We start from the raw sequence: 20561 nt of genomic DNA, 5'->3' as shown, positions 1-20561 counted from the left end.
CTGAATTTAAGAACATTGCCTACAATAAGAGAAATAACACAGATTCTTACTGCCTTTTCTACTATTTCCAAGGACAAAATACAGATCTGAAATTAAAAGACCTCCATCCAATGTTTTGTTACATAAAGGTACCTTTAATTGTTTATGTATTTTAATTTAGTAGTAGATGCATATGATTACAATTTCAAAAAACACATAAAACCGTGTTAAGGTTCTTGTGTATCCTTCTAGAAAAATATTTTTGTATATGTCAGCAAACATATCCTTTAAATTTTAAAGAATGCGATTACATTATACATACTTTGTACTTTACTTTTCTCATTTAATAATGTATCAATATTTTGAGCTCTTCCTGTATTTGAATATGCACATCTACCTCATTTTTATCATGTCTACATAGTAGACAAATATTTGGCTACATTTATTTGACCACATCTCTTGATGCTTAATTGTTTCCAGTAACAAACATAACCTTAAATGTAATTTTTAAACTCTTAGAGAGTCTTAACAGTCTGACCTGTTACTTGATGGATCGCATTTAAAAAAAAAATTACAACAGAAGCTACAATAATAATAGCACTCCCTTTCACATAAATGCTAAGAGCCAGTCATACTAATAGTTGCTAAGCTTTTCTGCGTAGACATAATTTTACTCACGTCAGGCTTCATTTTTTTTGCCCTTTCTCAAAAAACAAACATACAAAAAAACAAAACAAAAGTGAGCTATCTTTTCTATTCTTTCTCCCTCCTTCTTGCATTAGACTTGTGGGTTCCTTTATGTAATAGCAGTATTTTATGGTTCAACTCTACTCTGAAGAATAGTGAGCTAGAGATAAAATATGGATATCAATAAGCAAATGAATGATGAGCAAAAGAAATTATATGGAGAAATTATCTAGCATGACTGTGATACAATCATCTTCGTTCTAAGATATAAGTTCTTAATGATTAAACTTCTAGGTCTTAGCAAATTAACTGTACTGAATATAATTTAATTTCCTCTTGACAGGAAAAGGTCATTAATACTGAGATTGGATCCTTAGACCATACCCTGTAACTTTCTCAAATAAATCCTTTATAATAGCTTACTTCCTTGTCATTTTCCCCTATGACATAAAAAAAAAGAGTGCAAAATATATAGATGTCTAACTGCCAGTAGAGTAACAAGCCTCTTGACAAAGAAGAGTATACTATATTGTATTTCAACCTGTTAGTATTATGTCTTTCCTATGGGCTCCTTATATTATCATAGGATAAACATAACATAATATAACCCTATTTAATCCCTTTTCCCATCCTATACCTTAACCTCACCTTGGCACAGTAAATCATCCACATAGGAAGAAAGTACAATAAACAGGTGTTAACAGCTACATCTGAGAAGAACTTTTGTTTTTAAAAGTTATCTAACAAAACAAAGATACTGAAGAAAAGAAACATTTTTAAATAGTTAAGCTTTATTAACTAGAATTTCTAGTGAAGTACTATTTCCGTGGTGATGACACACAGCTCATTCAAAACACAAGTAACTTGTTAGCAAAATTACTGCTCTAAAAATAGGACAGCATATTATTACTAAAGTATTGATGGAATACTTAAAACACAAAATGATAAAGGAATCAAAGATGTTAAGAGTTTTGAGAAATAACATAATAGCGGCAAGAAACATTCCTGTTGTTTACACTAATAGCCAGGCAAATAAGGAAAAGTAATTTCAGTCTTGAAAACTGGGAAATCAGAACATTCTGTGCTGTACTCAATCATGTTAAAGGAACTGAAGACATGGGTATAGAAGACAACAGAATTAGTTTTCACATGGTAAAGTCTAATCTATTCCCACTGATATTCACACTTTCCTGACTTAGAAAACTGGACAAGGGTGTGCCAAATCACCAGATATAAGTAAATCCCACTGGGAAAACATGGGTAAGTCTTCAGTGGTCTTGTTTTCCTTTCATGAGTTAAAGCAGACCAGGAGAGGCAGACAGAGCTAATATTAACAAAGTTACATTTGGGTAATATAGGTTAACACCTATTTATGCAGAGCTAAGATTTATATTCACATGAGAAAAAAAGCCAAGCAAAGTAAAAGTAACTTTTATTTTGGCAAGGAATTGCGCCAAATCTAATTAAGTCTCTAGATCTATCAGTTTACAGGAAATACTGGAAAAAAGAGAAATAATGTCAAATTGTACCCCACAAAGATACAATCAACCAAATGCAGAATGTCATATATCTTTAAGAGAACGAGTGCTTCTAAAATGTTTTTCTAATAACCTTTTAAAAGTATATATTAACTTGGAAATGACTTCCTTTTCTCTTCTTGAGTGGCAAGAACAAAATAAACTTTACTAAAGTCCTTATGTAATTAGTACAAATTCTGATTTAATATTTTAAATAATGAGGGTCAGTAGCAGAGGGCCAAAGGCACAAACAAGGGCACCTAAGATTCAAAAAAACAAAGGCCAACTAAAGGACAAGACACGGCAATGAAATAATGTCCACCCTTTGCCTAAAACTACTCATTGCAGTTGAACAATCAGATCCACAGCCCTTGCAACCAAGACACGACAAAAAGGAATCATGACTTTCTAATTACTAATTTTGCTTCTTATGTCCTGAGAAAAGGAAAGGGACACTGCAAAGTTTTTCATCAGAAGAGTGTATCTCCCATGTTAAAGGACAACAATCACCTTTCTGACACACAGAGAGGCTGTGTGAATTTTCACAGCAGTTTCCAGGGCCTGATATATAAATATTATCAATGTTCTGGATTTTCAGGCAAAGATATTTAATATAAAAAGCAAGCTCCAATTTCAAGTTAAACTTGAAACTCCCATCTACAACTTTTACTCCATCTTGTGGAGGTGGAGGGTATAACTATTAAGAATTTTGAAAGCTCGGAAGAAACCTCAAAAGCTGCAGTTTTAACAATCAACAAAAAATGGCTTGCTTACAATTGGTTATGATATCTCAGTTGTAGTTTTTTCACATCTAGAAAGTGTATTAAAATTAATGAACAGGATTAACTCATTGTAAGTTGTATAGGTTGTTATATCCAATTTTCTCAGAGACTATTTTCACAAGACCTAAATATTCTAATAATAATGTTACTGAGAAAAGACGGCTTAAAGGGTAATATGGAATCTGAGAACCTCGCCTAAGAAAGAAAATTAACTAGAGATGTGCATTGCTTTATTATTTATAACAAAAAATAAAAACAACAATAACCCAAATGTCCACAGGAATCCACTATTGTAACCTCCACGCAAGCAGGGATCATGTCTCCTTTGTTTACCTTGTAGCCCAGTGACCAGCAGTGTCTGGTACAGAGGAGGCACTTAATAAATATTTGTTGAATTGAATTCCTTGGAAACACATGGTTTCCAACTTTTTATTCTGTGAAGTGAAGAAGATTAGAACAAAGCCCCCCAAACCCCTACCATATACTTTTACCGTCTTGTATTTTTAAAATAATATTTTAACTTCAAATAGTAGAAAATAAAAATTAGTATATCTCACAAGGATACAAGGTCAGTTGTAAAAACTCATTTCATATTCCTTATTATTCTCATTTCACTCTGCAATAGTAAAACCCTCAAAATCAGTATTAGCCTTGTCTAGTTTTGGGGAATGTCTGCCATAACTTATGTTTCCCAATTTCTCTTCTGACAATGGGGACTCAGCATATTCCTTTACATTGCAATTACCTGTACACACATCTTATCGCCTGCACTCAAAGCATCATGTACTTTAATTTCCCCCAGGAACTCTTCAAGTTTAGGAATTAGAAAGGATCCCGGTATCTTGATGCGCTATATGGCCTCCACACACCACTGGCAGGAATGAAGAGGTGACCCCTGATGTGTATGCTCTAAGACCCTTGCTCCCACCCAACAGGCAGGGCCCCACCAACCAAATCTAATTTGAGACTACCAAAACTATCTCATCATGCCACCCCTTTTCAGATTCCATCTCTCATTCTTACTGGATTCCTGAAACCATTCTGTCTACCCTCTGGAACTCATACTCAGTCATCAGCAAAATCTCCTATTCTGAACATCTACTCTCAACTTCCACTGAACACTTTCTTGCTCTAGTTGAACACCAACTGGCTATCCCCTGTAGCCTTCTCAGACCACAACCTTTTTTTTTTTTTTTTTTTTACTTGTCACACATCTCAAACCACTGGACCCAGGATTGGGCTAGGTGTCTTCCTTGTTACTCCCAGACTCTTCACTTGTCCTCTTCCCTAAAACAACTCCAGCTTTGAAACTCCCATCATCAGCCTATAACCGTAATTCTTCATCAGAGACAATTTTGCCCCTCTCCACCATATGGGAATATTTGACAATGAAGACATTTTGGGTGTCCAGAACTAAGGATTGCTACTGGTATCTAGAGGGTAGAGGTCAGGGATGCTGCTAAACATCCTACAATACACAGGACAGCCCCCTACAGCAAAGAATTATCAGGCCCAAAATGTCAATAATGCCAAGGTTGAGAAATCCTGGTCTGTAGTCATCCTGGTCACTAATGCCTCATACAGACCTGCAGGACACTCTTATCTCCACAACCAACTCTTCTCTTTCGATCATTCCCCAATAGGGAATACACAAACATGCTGTACTTTCTCTCATTTAAAAATCTTTTTTTTGACTTCACGTCCCCTTCCAGCAGTCACCCCTTTTCTCAGCTCTCCTATACAGCAAAACTCTTTCAAGGTTTGTCTATATTCTCTCACCTATGCCTCTTCTTCCAATCTCTCTTATACCCACTTCAGTGTTTAACCCCTACACTACAGAAGCCACTCTTTTTTTTTTTTTTAACATCTTTATTAGAGTATAATTGCTTTACAATGGTGTGTCAGTTTCTGCTTTATAACAAAGTGAATCAGTTATACATATACATATGTCCCCATATCTCTTCCCTCGTGCATCTCCCTCCCTCCCACTCTCCTTATCCTACCCCTCTAGGTGGTCACAAAGCACCGAGCTGATCTCACTGTGCTATGCGGCTGCTTCCCACTAGCTATCTATTTTACGTTTGGTAGTGTATATATGTCGATGCCACTCTCTCACTTTGTCCCAGCTTCCCCTTCCCCTTCCCCGTATCCTCAAGTCCATTCTCTAGTAGGTCTGCATCTTTATTCCTGTCTTGCCCCTAGGTTCTTCTGACAATCTTTTTTTTTTTTTTTTTTAGATTCCATATATACGTGCTAGTATACGGTATTTGTTTTTCTCTTTCTGACTTATTTCACTCTGTATGACAGTCTCTAGGTCCATCCACCTCACTACAAATAACTCAGTTTCGTTCCTTTTTATGGCTGAGTAATATTCCATTGTATATATGTGCCACATCTTCTTTATCCATTCATCTGTTGATGGACACTCAGGTTGCTTCCATGTCTTGGCTATTGTAAATAGAGCTGCAATGAACATTTTGGTACATGACTCTTTCTGAATTATGGTTTTCTCAGGGTATATGCCCAGTAGTGGGATTACTGGGTCATATGGTAGTTCTATTTTTAGTTTTTTAAGGACCCTCCACACTGTTCTCCATAGTGGCTGTACCAATCTACATTCCCAGCAACAGTGCAAGAGGGTTCCCTTTTCTCCATACCCTCTCCAGCATTTATTGTTTGTAGATTTTCTGATGATGGCCATTCTGACCGGTGTGAGATGATATCTCATTGTAGTTTTGATTTGCATTTCTCTAATGATTAATGATGTTGGGCATTCTTTCATGTGTTTGCTGACAATCTGTATATCTTCTTTGGAGAAATCTCTATTTAGGTCTTCTGCCCATTTTTGGATTGGGTTGTTTGTTTTTTTGATATTGAGCTGCATGAGTTGCTTGTATGTTTTGGAGATTAATCCTTTGTCAGTTGCTTCATTTGCAAATATTTTCTCCCATTCTGAGGGCTGTCTTTTCATCTTGTTTATGGTTTCCTTTCCTGTGCAAAAGCTTTTAAGTTTCATTAGGTCTCATTTGTTTATTTTTGTTTTTATTTCCATTTCTCTAGGAGGTGGGTCAAAAAGGACCTTGCTGTGATTTATGTCATACAGTGTTCTGCCTATGTTTTCCTCTAAGAGTTTGATGATGCCTGGCCTTACATTTAGGTCTTTAATCCATTTTGAGTTTATTTTTGTGTATGGTGTTAGGGAGTGTTCTAATTTCATTCTTTTACATGTAGCTGTCCAGTTTTCCCAGCACCACTTATTGAAGAGGCTGTCTTTTCGCCACTGTATATTCTTGCCGCCTTTGTCAAAGATAAGGTGACCATATGTGCGTGGGTTTATCTCTGGGCTTTCTATCCTGTTCCATTGATCTGTATTTCTGTTTTTGTGCCAGTACCATACTGTCTTGATTACTGTAGCTTTGTAGTATAGTCTGAAGTCAGGAAGCCTGATTCCTCCAGCTCCATTTTTCTTTCTCAAGGTTGCTTTGGCTATTCAGGGTCTTTTGTGTTTCCATACAAATTGTGAAATTTTTTGTTCTAGTTCTGTGAAAAATGTCATTGGTAGTTTGATAGGGATTGCATTGAATCTGTAGATTTCTTTGGGGAGTAGAGTCATTTTCACAATGTTGATTCTTCCAATCCAAGAACATGGTATATCTCTCCATCTATTTGTATCATCTTTAATTTCTTTCATCAGTGTCTTATAATTTTCTGCATACAGGTCTTTTGTCTCCTTAGGTAGGTTTATTCCTAGATATTTTATTCTTTTTGTTGCTATGTTAATGGGAGTGTTTTCTTAATTTCACTTTCCGATTTTTCATCATTAGTGTGTAGGAATGCAAGAGATTTCTGTACATTAATTTTGTATCCTGCTACTTTACCAAATTCATTGATTAGCTCTAGGAGTTTTCTGGTAGCATCTTTAGGATTCTCTATGTATAGTATCATGTCATCTACAAACAGTGACAGCTTTACTTCTTCTTTTCCAATTTGGATTCCTTTTATTTCTTTTTCTTCTCTGATTGCTGTGGCTAAAACTTCCAAAACTATGTTGAATAATAGTGTTGAGAGTGGGCAACCTTGTCTTGTTCCTGATCTTAGTAGAAATGGTTTCAGCTTTTCACCATTGAGGACGATGTTGGCTGTGGGTTTGTCATATATGGCCTTTATTATGTTGAGGAAAGTTCCCTCTATGCCAACTTTCTGGAGGGTTTTTTACCATAAATAGGTGTTGAATTTTGTCAAAAGCTTTCTCTGCATCGATTGAGATGATCATACAGTTTTTCTCCTTCAATTTGTTAATATGGTGTATCACATTGATTGATTTGCGTATAGTGAAGAATACTTGCATTCCTGGGATAAACCCCACTTGATCACGGTGTATGATCCTTTTAATGTGCTGTTGGATTCTGTTTGCTAGTATTTTGTTGAGGATTTTTGCATCTATGTTCATCAGTGATATTGGCCTGTAGTTTTCTTTCTTTGTGACATCTTTGTCTGGTTTTGGTATCAGAGTGATCAGAAGCCACTCTTACCAAATTCACTAATAACCCTGACACTGCCACATGCAATGGTGACTTCTTAGTCCTCAGCATTTGTACAAGTTAATTTCTGTCTCCTGTTTGAAACATTTAATTCACTGGCTTCCAAAACAACACAGACCTAGTTCTCATACCTCACTGGCTGCTACTTCCTATATTATATTGCTCATTCCTACTCACCACACCAATATCTAAATGCTGAAATGCCTCAGAGATCAGTTCTCAGACCTCTTCTCTCTTCTATCTATACTCATTCCCTTGGTGATCTCATCTTACCTCTTGGCTTTAAATGCCATCTATATATGAACTACTTCTAAATTTATTTCTCTAGACTAGATGTTTCTCCTTAACTCCAGGCTCATATATCTAACTATCTAATGATATCTACACTTGAATATCTTAATGGGCATCTCACATTTAACATGTCCAAAACTCAACCTCTGATCTTCCCCCGAAAACTGCTTCTCCCACGTCTTTCCCATCTCAATAAAGAACATCTGTCCATTTGCAAAGGCCAAAACTTTGGAGTCATCTTTGGCTCCTCTCTCTTACATCTCACATCCAATTCATTGGTCAATCCTATACTCTACATTCAATAGATTATCACAACCCTCACCATTTCCATCTTGGTGTAAAACACCATCATCTCTTGCTAAGATAACTGCAACTCCTAACTGGTCTCCTTGACTCTTCCTATGCCCCCAAAGAGTCTTTTTCAATATAGTAGCTAGGATGATACTCTTAAAATGTGTATCAGATGTCATTCCTTTACTCAAAACTATGTGAGGCTCTCTGCTTCCCTCAAATTAAAAATCAATATCCTTACAGTGGCCTTTAATGTCCTATGCTACATTGCATCCCATGTTCTATTTAACTTCATCTCCTGCTACTTTTCCCTGCCTTACTTGCTCTGGCCACTTTGGCTGCCTTGCCATCTTTTAAACATATCAGGCATCCTTCTGCCTGGAATGCTATTCTCGCAAATAGCTACATAATTCACTACCTTCTCTCCATTAGATCTTTCCTCAAATGTCTCTTTTTCAGCGAGGTCTTCCCAATTTTAAAACTGCAATCCTGGGGGCAGCTTCAAGATGGCAGAAGAGTAAGACACGGAGATCACCTTCCTACCCACAGATACATCAGAAATACATCTACAGATGGAACTGCTCCTATAAAACACCTACTGAACGCTGGCGGAAGACCTCAGACCTCCCAAAAGGCAAGAAACTCCCCATGTACCTGGGTAGGGCAAAAGAAAAAAGAAAAAAAAAGAGACAAAGAATAGGGACGGGACCTGCACCAGAGGGAGGGAGCTGTTGGGGAGGAAAGGTTTCCACACACTAGGAAGGCCCTTCGCAGGCAGAGACTGCGGGTGGCGGAGGGGGGAAGCTTTGGAGCCACGGAGGAGAGCGCAGCAACAGGGGTGCAGAGGGCAAAGCAGAGAGGTTCCCGCACAGAGAATTGGTGCCGACCAGCACTCACCAGCCCGAGAGGCTTGTCTGCTCACCCGCCGGGGTGAGGCGGGGCTGGGAGCTGAGGCTCCGGTTTCAGAGGTCAGATCCCAGGGAGAGGACTGGGGTTGGCTGCGTGAACACAGCCTGAAGGGGGCTGGTGCGCCACGGCTAGCCGGGAGGGAGTCCAGGAAAAGGTCTGGAACGGCCGAAGAGGGAAGAGACTTTTCCTTACCTCTGTTTCCTGGTGCGCGAGGAGAGGGGATTCAGAGCGCCACCTAAACGAGCTCCAGAGATGGGCGCGAGCCGCGGCTATCAGCACAGACCCCCGAGACGGGCATGAGACGCTAAGGCTGCTGCTGCCGCCACCAAGAAGCCTGTGTGCAAGCACAGGTCACTATCCACACCTCCCCTCCCTGGAGCCCGTGCAGCCTGCCACTGCCAGGGTCCCGTGATCCAGGGACAACTTCCCCGGGAGAACACACGGCGCACCTCAGGCTGGTGCAACGTCCTGTCAGCCTCTGCCGCCGCAGGCTCGCCCCGCATCCATACCCCTCCCACCCCCTGGCCTGAGTGAGCCAGAGCCCCTGAATCAGCTGCTCCTTTAACCCCGTCCTGTCTGAGCAAAGAACAGACGCCCTCAGGCGACCTACACGCAGAGGTGGGGCCAAATCCAAAGCTGAACCCCAGGAGCTGTGCGAACAAAGAAGAGAAAGGGAAATCTCTCCCAGCAGCCTCAGGAGCAGAGGATTAAATCTCCACAATCAACGAGATGTACCCTGCATCTGTGGAATACCTGAATAGACAACGAATCATCCCAAATTGAGGAGGTGGACTTTGGGAGCAAAGATATATTATTTTATCCCCTTTTTCTATTTTTGTGAGTGTGTGTGTGTATGCTCCTGTGTGTGACTTTGTCTGTATAGTTTTGCTTTCACCATTTGTCCTAGGGTTCTGTCCGTCCGTTTTTTTGTCTTTTTAAAATTTTTTTAATTAAAAAAATTTTTTTTCGTAATAATTATTTTTTATTCTTTATTTTAATAACTTTATTTTATTTTACTTTACTTTATTTTATTTTATCCTCTTTCTCTCTTTCTTTCTATTTTTTCTCCCTTTTATTCTGAGCCGTGTTGATGAAAAGCTCTTGGTGCTCCAGTCAGGAGTCAGTGCTGTGCCTCTGAGGTGGGAGAGCCAACTTCAGGACACTGGTCCACACGAGACCTCCCAGCTCCACATAATATGAAACGGCAAAAATCTCCCAGAGATCTCCATCTCAACGCCAAGACCCAGCTTCACTCAACGACCAGCAAACTACAGTGCTGGACACCCTATGCCAAACAACTAGCAAGATGGGAACACAGCCCCATCCACTAGCAGAGAGGCTGCCTAAAATCATAATAAGGCCACACACACCCCAAAACACACCACCAGACGTGGACCTGCCCACCAGAAAGACAAGATCCAGCCTCATCCACCAGAACACAGGCACTAGTCTCCTCCACCAGGAAGCCTACACAACCCACTGAACCAACCTTAGCCACTGGGGACAGACACCAAAAACAACAGGAACTACGAACCTGCAGCCTGCGAAAAGGAGACCCCAAACACAGTAAGTTAAGCAAAATGAGAAGACAGAAAAACACACCGTAGATGAAGGAGCAAGGTAAAACCCCACCAGACCTAATAAATGAAGAGGAAATAGGCAGTCTACCTGAAAAAGAATTCAGAATAATGATAGTAAAGATGATCCAAAATCTTGGAAATAGAATAGACAAAATAGAAGAAACGTTTAACAAGGACCTAGAAGAACTAAAAGCAAACAAACAATGATGACCAACACAATAAATGAAATTAAAAATTCTCTAGAAGGGATCAATAGCAGAATAACTGAGGCAGAAGAATGGATAAGTGACCTGGAAGATAAAATAGTGGAAATAACTACCGCAGAGCAGAATAAAGAAAAAAGAATGAAAAGAACTGAGGACAGTCTCAGAGACCTCTGGGACAACATTAAATGCACCAACATTCGAATTATAGGGGTCCCAGAAGAAGAAGAGAAAAAGAAAGGCACTGAGAAAATATTTGAAGAGATTATAGGTGAAAATTTCCCTAATATAGGAAAGGAAATAGTTAATCAAGTCCAGGAAGCACAGAGAGTCCCATACAGGATAAATCCAAGGAGAAACATGCCAAGACACATATTAATCAAACTATCAAAAATTAAATACGAAGAAAAATTATTAAAAGCAGCAAGGGGAAAACAGCAAATAACATGCAAGGGAATCCCCATAAGGTTAACAGCTGATCTTTCAGCAGAAACTCCGCAAGCCAGAAGGGAGTGGCAGAACACATAGAACACATTTAAAGTGATGAAGGAGAAAAACCTACAACCAAGATTACTCTACCCAGCAAGGATCTCATTCAGATTCGACAGAGAAATTAAAACCTGTACAGACAAGCAAAAGCTGAGAGAGTTCAGCACCACCAAACCAGCTTTACAACAAAAGGTAAAGGAACTTCTCTAGGCAGGAAACACAAGAGAAGGAAAAGACCAACAATAACAAACCCAAAACAATTAAGAAAATGGGAATAGGAACATACATATCAGTAATTACCTTAAATGTAAATGGATTAAATGCTCCCATCAGAAGACACAGACTCACTGAATGGATACAAAAACAAGACCCGTATATATGCTGTCTACAAGAGACCCACTTCAGACCTAGGGACACATACAGACTGAAAGTGAGGGGATGGAAAAAGATATTCCATGCAAATGGAAATCAAAAGAAAGCTGGAGGAGCAATTCTCATATCAGACAAAATAGACTTTAAAATAAAGACTATGACAAGAGACAAAGAAGGACACTACATAATGATCAAGGGATCGATCCAAGAAGAAGATATAACAATTGTAAATATTTATGCACCCACCATAGGAGCACCTCAATACATACGGCAAATGCTAACAGCCATGAAAGGGGAAATCGACAGTAACACAATCATAGTAGGGGACTTTAACACCCCACTTTCACCAATGGACAGATCATCCAAAATGAAAATAAATAAGGAAACACAAGCTTTAAATGATACATTAAACAAGATGGACTTAATTGATATTTATAGGACATTGCACCCAAAAACAACAGAATACACATTCTTCTCAAGTGCTCATGGAATATTCTCCAGCATAGATCATATCATGGGTCACAAATCAAGCCTTGGTAAATTTAAGAAAACTGAAATCACATCAAGTACCTTTTCCGACCACAACGCTATGAGACTAGATATCAATTACAGGAAAAGATCTGTAAAAAATACAAACACATGGAGGCTACACAATACACTACTTAATAACCAAGTGATCACTGAAGAAATCAAAGAGGAAATCAAAAAATACCTAGAAACAAATGACAATGGAGATACAACGACCCAAAACCTATGGGATGCAGCAAAAGCAGTTCTAAGAGGGAAGTTTATAGCAATACAATCCTACCTTAAGAAACAGGAAACATCTCAAATAAACAACCTAACCTTGCACCTAAAGCAATTAGAGAAAGAAGAACAAAAAAACCCCAAAGTTAGCAGAAGGAAAGAAATCATAAAGATCAGATCAGAAATAAATGAAAAAGAAATGAAGGAAACGATAGCAAAGATCAATAAAATTAAAAGCTGGTTCTTTGAGAAGATAAACAAAATTGATAAACCATTAGCCAGACTCATCAAGAAAAAAAGGGAGAAGACTCAAATCAATAGAATTAGAAATGAAAAAGGAGAAGTAACAACTGACACTGCAGAAATACAAAGGATCATGAGAGATTACTACAAGCAACTCTATGCCAATAATATGGACAACCTGGAAGAAATGGACAATTAGAAATGCACAACCTGCCGAGACTGAACCAGGAAGAAAGAGAAAATATGAACAGACCAATCACAAGCACTGAAACTGAAACTGTGATGAGAAATCTTCCAACAAACAAAAGCCCAGGACCAGATGGCTTCACAGGCGAATTCTATCAAACATTTAGAGAAGAGCTAACACCTATCCTTCTCAAACTCTTCCAAAATACAGCAGAGGGAGGAACACTCCCAAGCTCATTGTACGAGGCCACCATCACCCTGATACCAAAACCAGACAAAGATGTCACAAAGAAAGAAAACTACAGGCCAATATCACTGATGAACATAGATGCAAAAATCCTCAACAAAATACTAGCAAACAGAATCCAACAGCACATTACAAGGATCATACACCATGATCAAGTGGGGTTTATTCCAGGAATGCAAGGATTCTTCAATATATTCAAATCAATCAATGTGATACACCATATTAACAAATTGAAGGAGAAAAACCATATGATCATCTCTATCGATGCAGAGGAAGCTTTCAACAAAATTCAACATCCATTTATGATAAAAACCCTCCAGAAAGTAGGCATAGAGGGAACTTCCCTCAACATAATAAAGGCCATATATGACACACACACAGCCAACATCGTCCTCAATGGTGAAAAACTGAAACCATTTCCACTAAGATCAGGAACAAGACAAGGCTGCCCACTCTCAACACTATTATTCAACATAGTTTTGGAAGTTTTAGCCACAGCAATCAGAGAAGAAAAAGAAATAAAAGGAATCCAAATTGGAAAAGAAGAAGTAAAGCTGTCACTGTTTGTAGATGACATGATACTATACATAGAGAATCCTAAAGATGCTACCAGAAAACTCCTAGAGCTAATCAATGAATTTGGTAAAGTAGCAGGATACAAAATTAATGCACAGAAATCTCTTGCATTCCTATACATTAATGATGAAAAGTCTGAAAGTGAAATTAAGAAAACACTCCCATTTACCACTGCAAAAAAAAGAATAAAATATTTAGGAATAAACCTACTGAAGGAGACAAAAGACCTGCATGCAGAATATTATAAGACACTGATGAAAGAAATTAAAGATGATACAAATAGATGGAGAAATATACCATGTTTTCGGATTGGAAGAATCAACATTGTGAAAATGACTCTACTCCCCAAAGAAATCTACAGATTCAATGCAATCCCTATCAAACTACCAATGACATTTTTCACAGAACTAGAACAAAAAATTTCACAATTTGTATGGAAACACAAAAGACCCTGAATAGCCAAAGCAACCTTGAGAAAGAAAAATGGAGCTGGAGGAATCAGGCTTCCTGACTTCAGACTATACTACAAAGCTACAGTAATCAAGACAGTATGGTACTGGCACAAAAACAGAAATACAGATCAATGGAACAGGACAGAAAGCCCAGAGATAAACCCACGCACATATGGTCACCTTATCTTTGATTAAGGGGGTAAGAATATACAGTGGAGGAAAGACAGCCTCTTCAATAAGTGGTGCTGGGAAAACTGGACAGGTACATGTAAAAGTATGAAATTAGAACACTCCCTAACACCATACACAAAAATAAACTCAAAATGGATTAAAGACCTAAATGTAAGGCCAGGCATCATCAAACTCTTAGAGGAAAACATAGGCAGAACACTGTATGACATAAATCACAGCAAGATCCTTTTTGACCCACCTCCTAAAGAAATGGAAATAAAAACAAAAATAATCAAATGGGACCTAATGAACCTTCAAAGCTTTTGCACAGCAAAGGAAACCATAAACAAGACCAAATGACAACCCTCAGAATGGGAGAAAATATTTGCAAATGAAGCAACTGACAAAGGATTAATCTCCAAAATTTAAAAGTAGCTCATGCAGCTCAATATGAAAAAAACAAACAACCCAATCCTAAAATGGGCAGAAGATCTAAATAGACATTTCTCCAAAGAAGATATATAGATTGTCAACAAACACATGAAAAAATGCTCAACATCATTAATCATTAGAGAAATGCAAATCAAAACTGCAATGAGATATCATCCCCCACCGGTCAGAATGGCCATCATCAAGAAATCTAGAAACAATAAACGCTGGAGAGGGTGTGGAGAAAAGGGAACACTCTTGCACTGTTGGTGGGAATGTAAATTGATACAGCCACTATGGAGAACAGTGTGGAGGTTCCTTAAAAAACTAAAAATAGAACTACCATATGACCCAGTAATCCCACTACTGGGCATATACCCTGAGAAAACCATAATTCAGAAAGAGTCATGTACCAAAATGTTCATTGCAGCTCTATTTACAATAGCCAAGACATGGAAGCAACCTAAGTGTCCATCAACAGATGAATGGATAAAGAAGATGTGGCACATATATACAATGGAATATTACTCAGCCATAAAAAGAAACGAAATTGAGGTATTTGTAGTGAGGTGGATGGACCTAGAGTCTGTCATACAGAGTGAAGGAAGTCAGAAAGAGAAAAACAAATACCATATGCTAACACATATATATGGAATCTAAAGGAAAAAAAGAAAAAAAGAAAAAAAGTGTCATGAAGAACCTAGGGGCAAGACAGGAATAAAGACACAGACCTACTAGAGAATGGACTTGAGGATATGTGGAGGGGGAAGGGTAAGCTGGGACAAAGTGAGAGAGTGGCATGGACATATACACTATCAAACGTAAAATAGATAGCTAGTGGGAAGCAGCCGCATAGCACAGTGAGATCAGCTCAGTGCTTTGTGACCACCTAGAGGGGTGGGATAGGGAGGGTGGGATAGGGAGGGTGGGAGGGAGGGAGATGCAAGAGGGAAGAGATATGGGAACATATGTATATGTATAACTGATTCACTTTGTTATAAAGCAGAAACTAACGCACCATTGTAAAGCAATTATACTCTAATAAAGATGTTAAAAAGAAAACAAAAAACTGCAATCCTGTTCATCATTACTTTACTTTTCTCGAGAGTATTTTTCACCTTAGGAAATATTATGTATTTTATTTTATTCATTGCCTGTCCCTCCTACTAGAATGTAAGATACAGGAAGAAAGGAATATTTTCATTTGCTTTATTTATTGCTAAAACCAGGGTCTAGAATGTTCTGTCAAAGAGTAGGCACTCCAGGGCTTCCCTGGTGGCGCAGTGGTTGAGAGTCTGCCTGCAAATGCAGGGGACACGGGTTCGAGCCCTGGTCTGGGAGGATCGCACATGCTGCGGAGCGACTAGGCCCGTGAGCCACCACTACTGAGCCTGCGCGTCTGGAGCCTGTGCTCCCAACAAGAGAGCCCACGATAGTGAGAGGCCCGCGCACGGCAATGAAGAGTGGCCCCCGCTTGCCACAACTAGAGAAAGCCCTCGCACAGAAACGAAGACCCAACACAGCCAAAAATAAATAAATAAATTAATTAATTAAAAAAAAAAAGAGTAGGCACTCCAATAGTGGTCCTTCAGCCTCTTATTGACCTATGAAAACTACTTTCCATGTTCTGTTAGTTACTCAGGGTTGGATCCAGTGTCCCTGTGATTCTTCTCACTCTCTCTACTGAATCAGAGTTGACTACTATCATTGACACTTATCCTTGAGTCCAGAATCGCAGAGGACTCTAGGATAGAGAAGTGTGCAGAACTGCCAATTTCCATCAGTAATCCTAAAATCTGATTTATTAAAAGAAATACTTTACAGTTAGAGCCTGTGTTTTAAAGAAATAAACCATTAAACCAAAACCATCTATTGCATGTCTTTCATTTCCTTTCTGTATGACATTTCAGGCAATCTTTGCAATAATGATGCTATTATATACTATAATCCCTAGAGGCTTGGGCTAGGATTTAGTAAATTAGAGTGCTGGTCTTGGCAAAGCCAGTAATTTAGGTTCATATCCTTTAACTTCTGTGTCTCAATTTTTCTATCTTACAAATGGGGACCATTCTGGCCCTTCTACATAGTGTCTTATACAGAAATTATTTGTATACATCTTTTCTTTCCATTATCTTTGAAGATTGGGGCTGTTTTTATTTATCTGTGTATATCACATGCTATTTACAATGTTTAGTAGATCAATATATGCATGGATAAAACAGATTTTAGTTTTAAGCATGAAATTACCTATGTGGAATTACTTCAAAAAACGTATAATGTAATATAAAAGATACTATTTATTTTTACCATAAAATGAGGCTTAACAGAGTCCTAGGAAAAAAAGGAGAAATTACATCTTTTCTCCCCAAGGAGAACAAATTTATTTACTTACTCAGTATGAAAAATTAAAAAAAAACCCTGCCACTCATTTTCCTCCATTCTTTTGTTCCCCATCATTCCAACAATACCACTGATTTATCTTGTAATTTAAAGACCATAAATTTGGAACTTTAAACCTCAAGGCTTCACTATTCTCCAGCATCCACATCTAGTGATACCAAATTCCATCACCTTTTTTGTTTCTATTTGTCAGGTCCATCCTTCTCATCTGTATTTCTGTAGCCATGATGTTAATTTTAAATTAAGACCATTGAATGTTACTACATTTTAGCAAAAAGTGGTAATATTTAGCCTCTTACCAGTACGTCATGCACCAAGGCTTGATATGTCCAAGTATGGTGTAAAGGAGTTGCCAAATCTATGTTTCTGTCAACAAGGACTAATAAAGGCCTTTGGAAGCTGTAAATATATTAAAAAAAAATTATGTAACTCTTAATACCTGTGTATACATCTACATTCTTCTACTACTTTCAGTATATGTCATTTTCATATGAACAATAAGTATACTAATATTGACATTCCATAATACTTTGCTTTCTAAAAAATTTTCTAGTACAATCAAGTAAAGCAATGTTTTGTACTACCTAGAGCCTGTGTATAATGCTAGATTATAAGTCTTACTTAGGGAACTTTCTTAAAGGAAAAAATCTATACAAATACTTCTACAGAATAATTTTTATAGTTATCAAAGTAAGAATAAGTTCCTTTTGCTCAGATTTATATTTTACATTTTTGAATAAAAGGAAAAAAAGAAAACCCTTTGTCAGGTTCAGGGAAAACAATTACAGAGAGTAGGATCTTACGAATTTATACAAATGTTCAATAGTTTCATAAATTACAAATTCCAATTTTTTCCTGAAAACACAAATTCAAAAAAGCAGACTCAAGAGAAGAGGCTCACAAAACCCTATCCCATTATAAGATATGAAACTAAAACATTATACTATAACAGTAACTAATTATATAATTACTCACTTACCAGACACGTCATATATTGTTTAACTCCATCACTATCATTTAGATATGAAATAAACTACATTTAAAGCAAATTGAGGCACAAAGTCATCTGGTTACCATGTGTCTCCAAAAGGCATAGAGATTTCGCTTTAGAGGCACTACTGTATCAAGAGTATACGTCAATTTTCAATAGGCATTGCTATCTGATTTTATTTACTATATGTATTTTCTCCTGAAAGACCTCTGAAAATTTCAGTAACTCATTACACCCTACTGGGTGTAAGACAGTGAACTCCCAACTGCATTAATTATAAGACTTGGCGATAAAAAGGTAGGAGTGGCACCCTTACCACCACCTACTATCGTTTATTATTCCAGAGCTAGGTGGAGGGCAGGGAGGATAGCCTACGGCAGGGTTTCTTAACTCAGCACTACTGACATTTGTGGCTGGATAATTTCTTATTATGGGGAGTTGTCCTGTGCAGTGTAGGATGTGTAGCAGCATCCCATAATGCACCCCACTAGATTCCAGTAGCAACTAACCAGTTGTGACGACTGACATGTCTCTAGACATTACCAAATTCTCGTTGAGAATCATTAGCCTACAATTGGATTCAACTACATTTAACAATAAATAGTCTGATAAGGTTGCTGACCCCTAATTCAAATAATTTAGAAATGCATACAACAAACTAAAAGTAAGACAACTATATTATGATTATGTGAATACACTAAAAAAAATTTATCTAAACAAAACAGTGCCTTTATATTGGTTTCTAAGGCCTATACCAGAGCACAATAAAAAAGGAACTGTTCAGTAAGGTATGACATAGTGGTTGCTTCTGTTGAAAAAAAAATCAGATGAGAATTTGATGTCTCTGCTCTACTTAGTAAGAAATATCATTATTTAGAAGAATATTTAGACCAGCAATGAAATTGCAAAACAGTTTAAAGTAACATGGGAGGTCAAACAGTTGAACAAACAATTGAAACACAATGTTAGTATCAACTGCAAATTATAGGAATAGTATATACAACTGTAAGAGCCATCAAATTGACTTAAAATGAAGTCTATGAAAGGTTACCATAAGAGTATAATTCCTGGAAGGCAGTTATACTGAGTATCAGTTTATTTTCACAGGCTTTACTTATTAATTCACCTAAAACTAGGGATAATAATTAATTTTCCAAAATACTGTCTATTCCCCTTGAAATAATTTTCAGCCATTGGTGTGGGTTTCTTTACTTCCTCACCCCAACACTGTCCATTATTTTTAATAAACAAAAGTTAAATACACTATAATGGACAGTTTAAAAAAAATATTTCTATTCAATAATAATTGAGCAGTCAGTAACTTTGGCATTACCTACTCATGCTAGACATGGTGACAAAGACAAAAATACTTTGCCAGTATTTTAATGTAAAAATGGAAACCAGTTAATAGACAGGTAGAAATAGACATAGGCATCACAAGTTATTCAACTTACTTTTTTTCATTACCAAGAAGCTTAATGATAATTAAAAGGAAGTGGCTTCTTACTTCAAAAGCCATATAAACAGAAAAATTTATCCTACAGATGATAAAAATGAAAAACAGAAAATTCTAACAAAAGAAGGTAAATTAAATAAAATGTTCCATTTGTATTTTTAAGAACGATTTGAATCAAAACCCTGATCTAGACCTTCCAGTATAAGGGTATTCTATCAGACAAGGAAAAACAACCCAAAAAACTCTACAAATGTTTCATTTTCAAGCATATAAGGTGTATTAACTAACATAATACCTGAACTGGCCAGCTCCAAGTGTGTCACCTGTAAAAAGACTGTTTCTTGCATCTCTCAGATTTTCCCGAAGTTTCTTATCTAGTTTCTGAAAAATGAAATTTTACATTAACTTTTTCTAAAAATATTTAATTTTATTGGAGCATAGTTGATTTACAAAGTTGTGTTAGTTTCAGGTGTACAGCAAAGTGATTCAGTTATACATATACATATATTCATCTTTTTTTAGATTCTTTTCTTATATAGGTTATCACAGAATATTGAGTAGAGTTCCCTGTGCTACATTAACTCTTGAAGAACAGTTGGTAATACACAATGTATTCTTAATTTTGGAACTAAGAAATTTAGAACTCCTTTACAAAACAGCAATTCTCACATTTTAGCTTCTTTACTATTCAATATTATTCTAACTTGGACTTGAAAAGACCAATGCTTTTTCTATTGTGACTCAGACCTGATTTCACTAATAATCACTTTTTGTTGACTATTTTTACTTTAGGTATGGGAAACGTTTTGCAGTAATAACCCACACTCTCTCCCAAAGCATAACTTGCTGCACCGAGGAAGCTACCTCAATAGTGGTGGTTGCAAGAGGCTCCAGAATAGAAATGGAATATGTGAAAGAAACTAGCCTTCCATCTGTCAATGATTCATTTGGGCTACTAAAACTCAAAAATGTTAGTGTATCTTCCTCCATCTTTCCATACCATTTACCTTCTTTTCAGTAAC

The 20561-nt window shown here is 37.4% G+C and overlaps 1 protein-coding gene across 1 annotated transcript in view; it reads right to left on the bottom strand.

The window, feature by feature from the left end:
* Positions 1 to 20561, bottom strand: part of SCFD1 (sec1 family domain containing 1) — a 135415-nt gene that overhangs the window by 77198 nt on the left and 37656 nt on the right. Inside the window, exons 5-6 of the mRNA XM_036842038.1 lie at positions 19835 to 19920; positions 17392 to 17491 (exon numbers count right to left, since the gene is read on the bottom strand). Of these exons, the coding sequence (XP_036697933.1) occupies positions 17392 to 17491; positions 19835 to 19920 (186 nt within the window). The remainder of the gene's footprint in view (positions 1 to 17391; positions 17492 to 19834; positions 19921 to 20561) is intronic.

This window comes from Balaenoptera musculus, chromosome 2 (assembly GCF_009873245.2).
Source record: "Balaenoptera musculus isolate JJ_BM4_2016_0621 chromosome 2, mBalMus1.pri.v3, whole genome shotgun sequence".
Taxonomy (NCBI): Eukaryota; Metazoa; Chordata; class Mammalia; order Artiodactyla; family Balaenopteridae; genus Balaenoptera; species Balaenoptera musculus.
The sequence above is the reverse complement of the archived record's forward strand: the minus strand, read 5'-3'. Positions and strand labels throughout refer to the sequence as shown.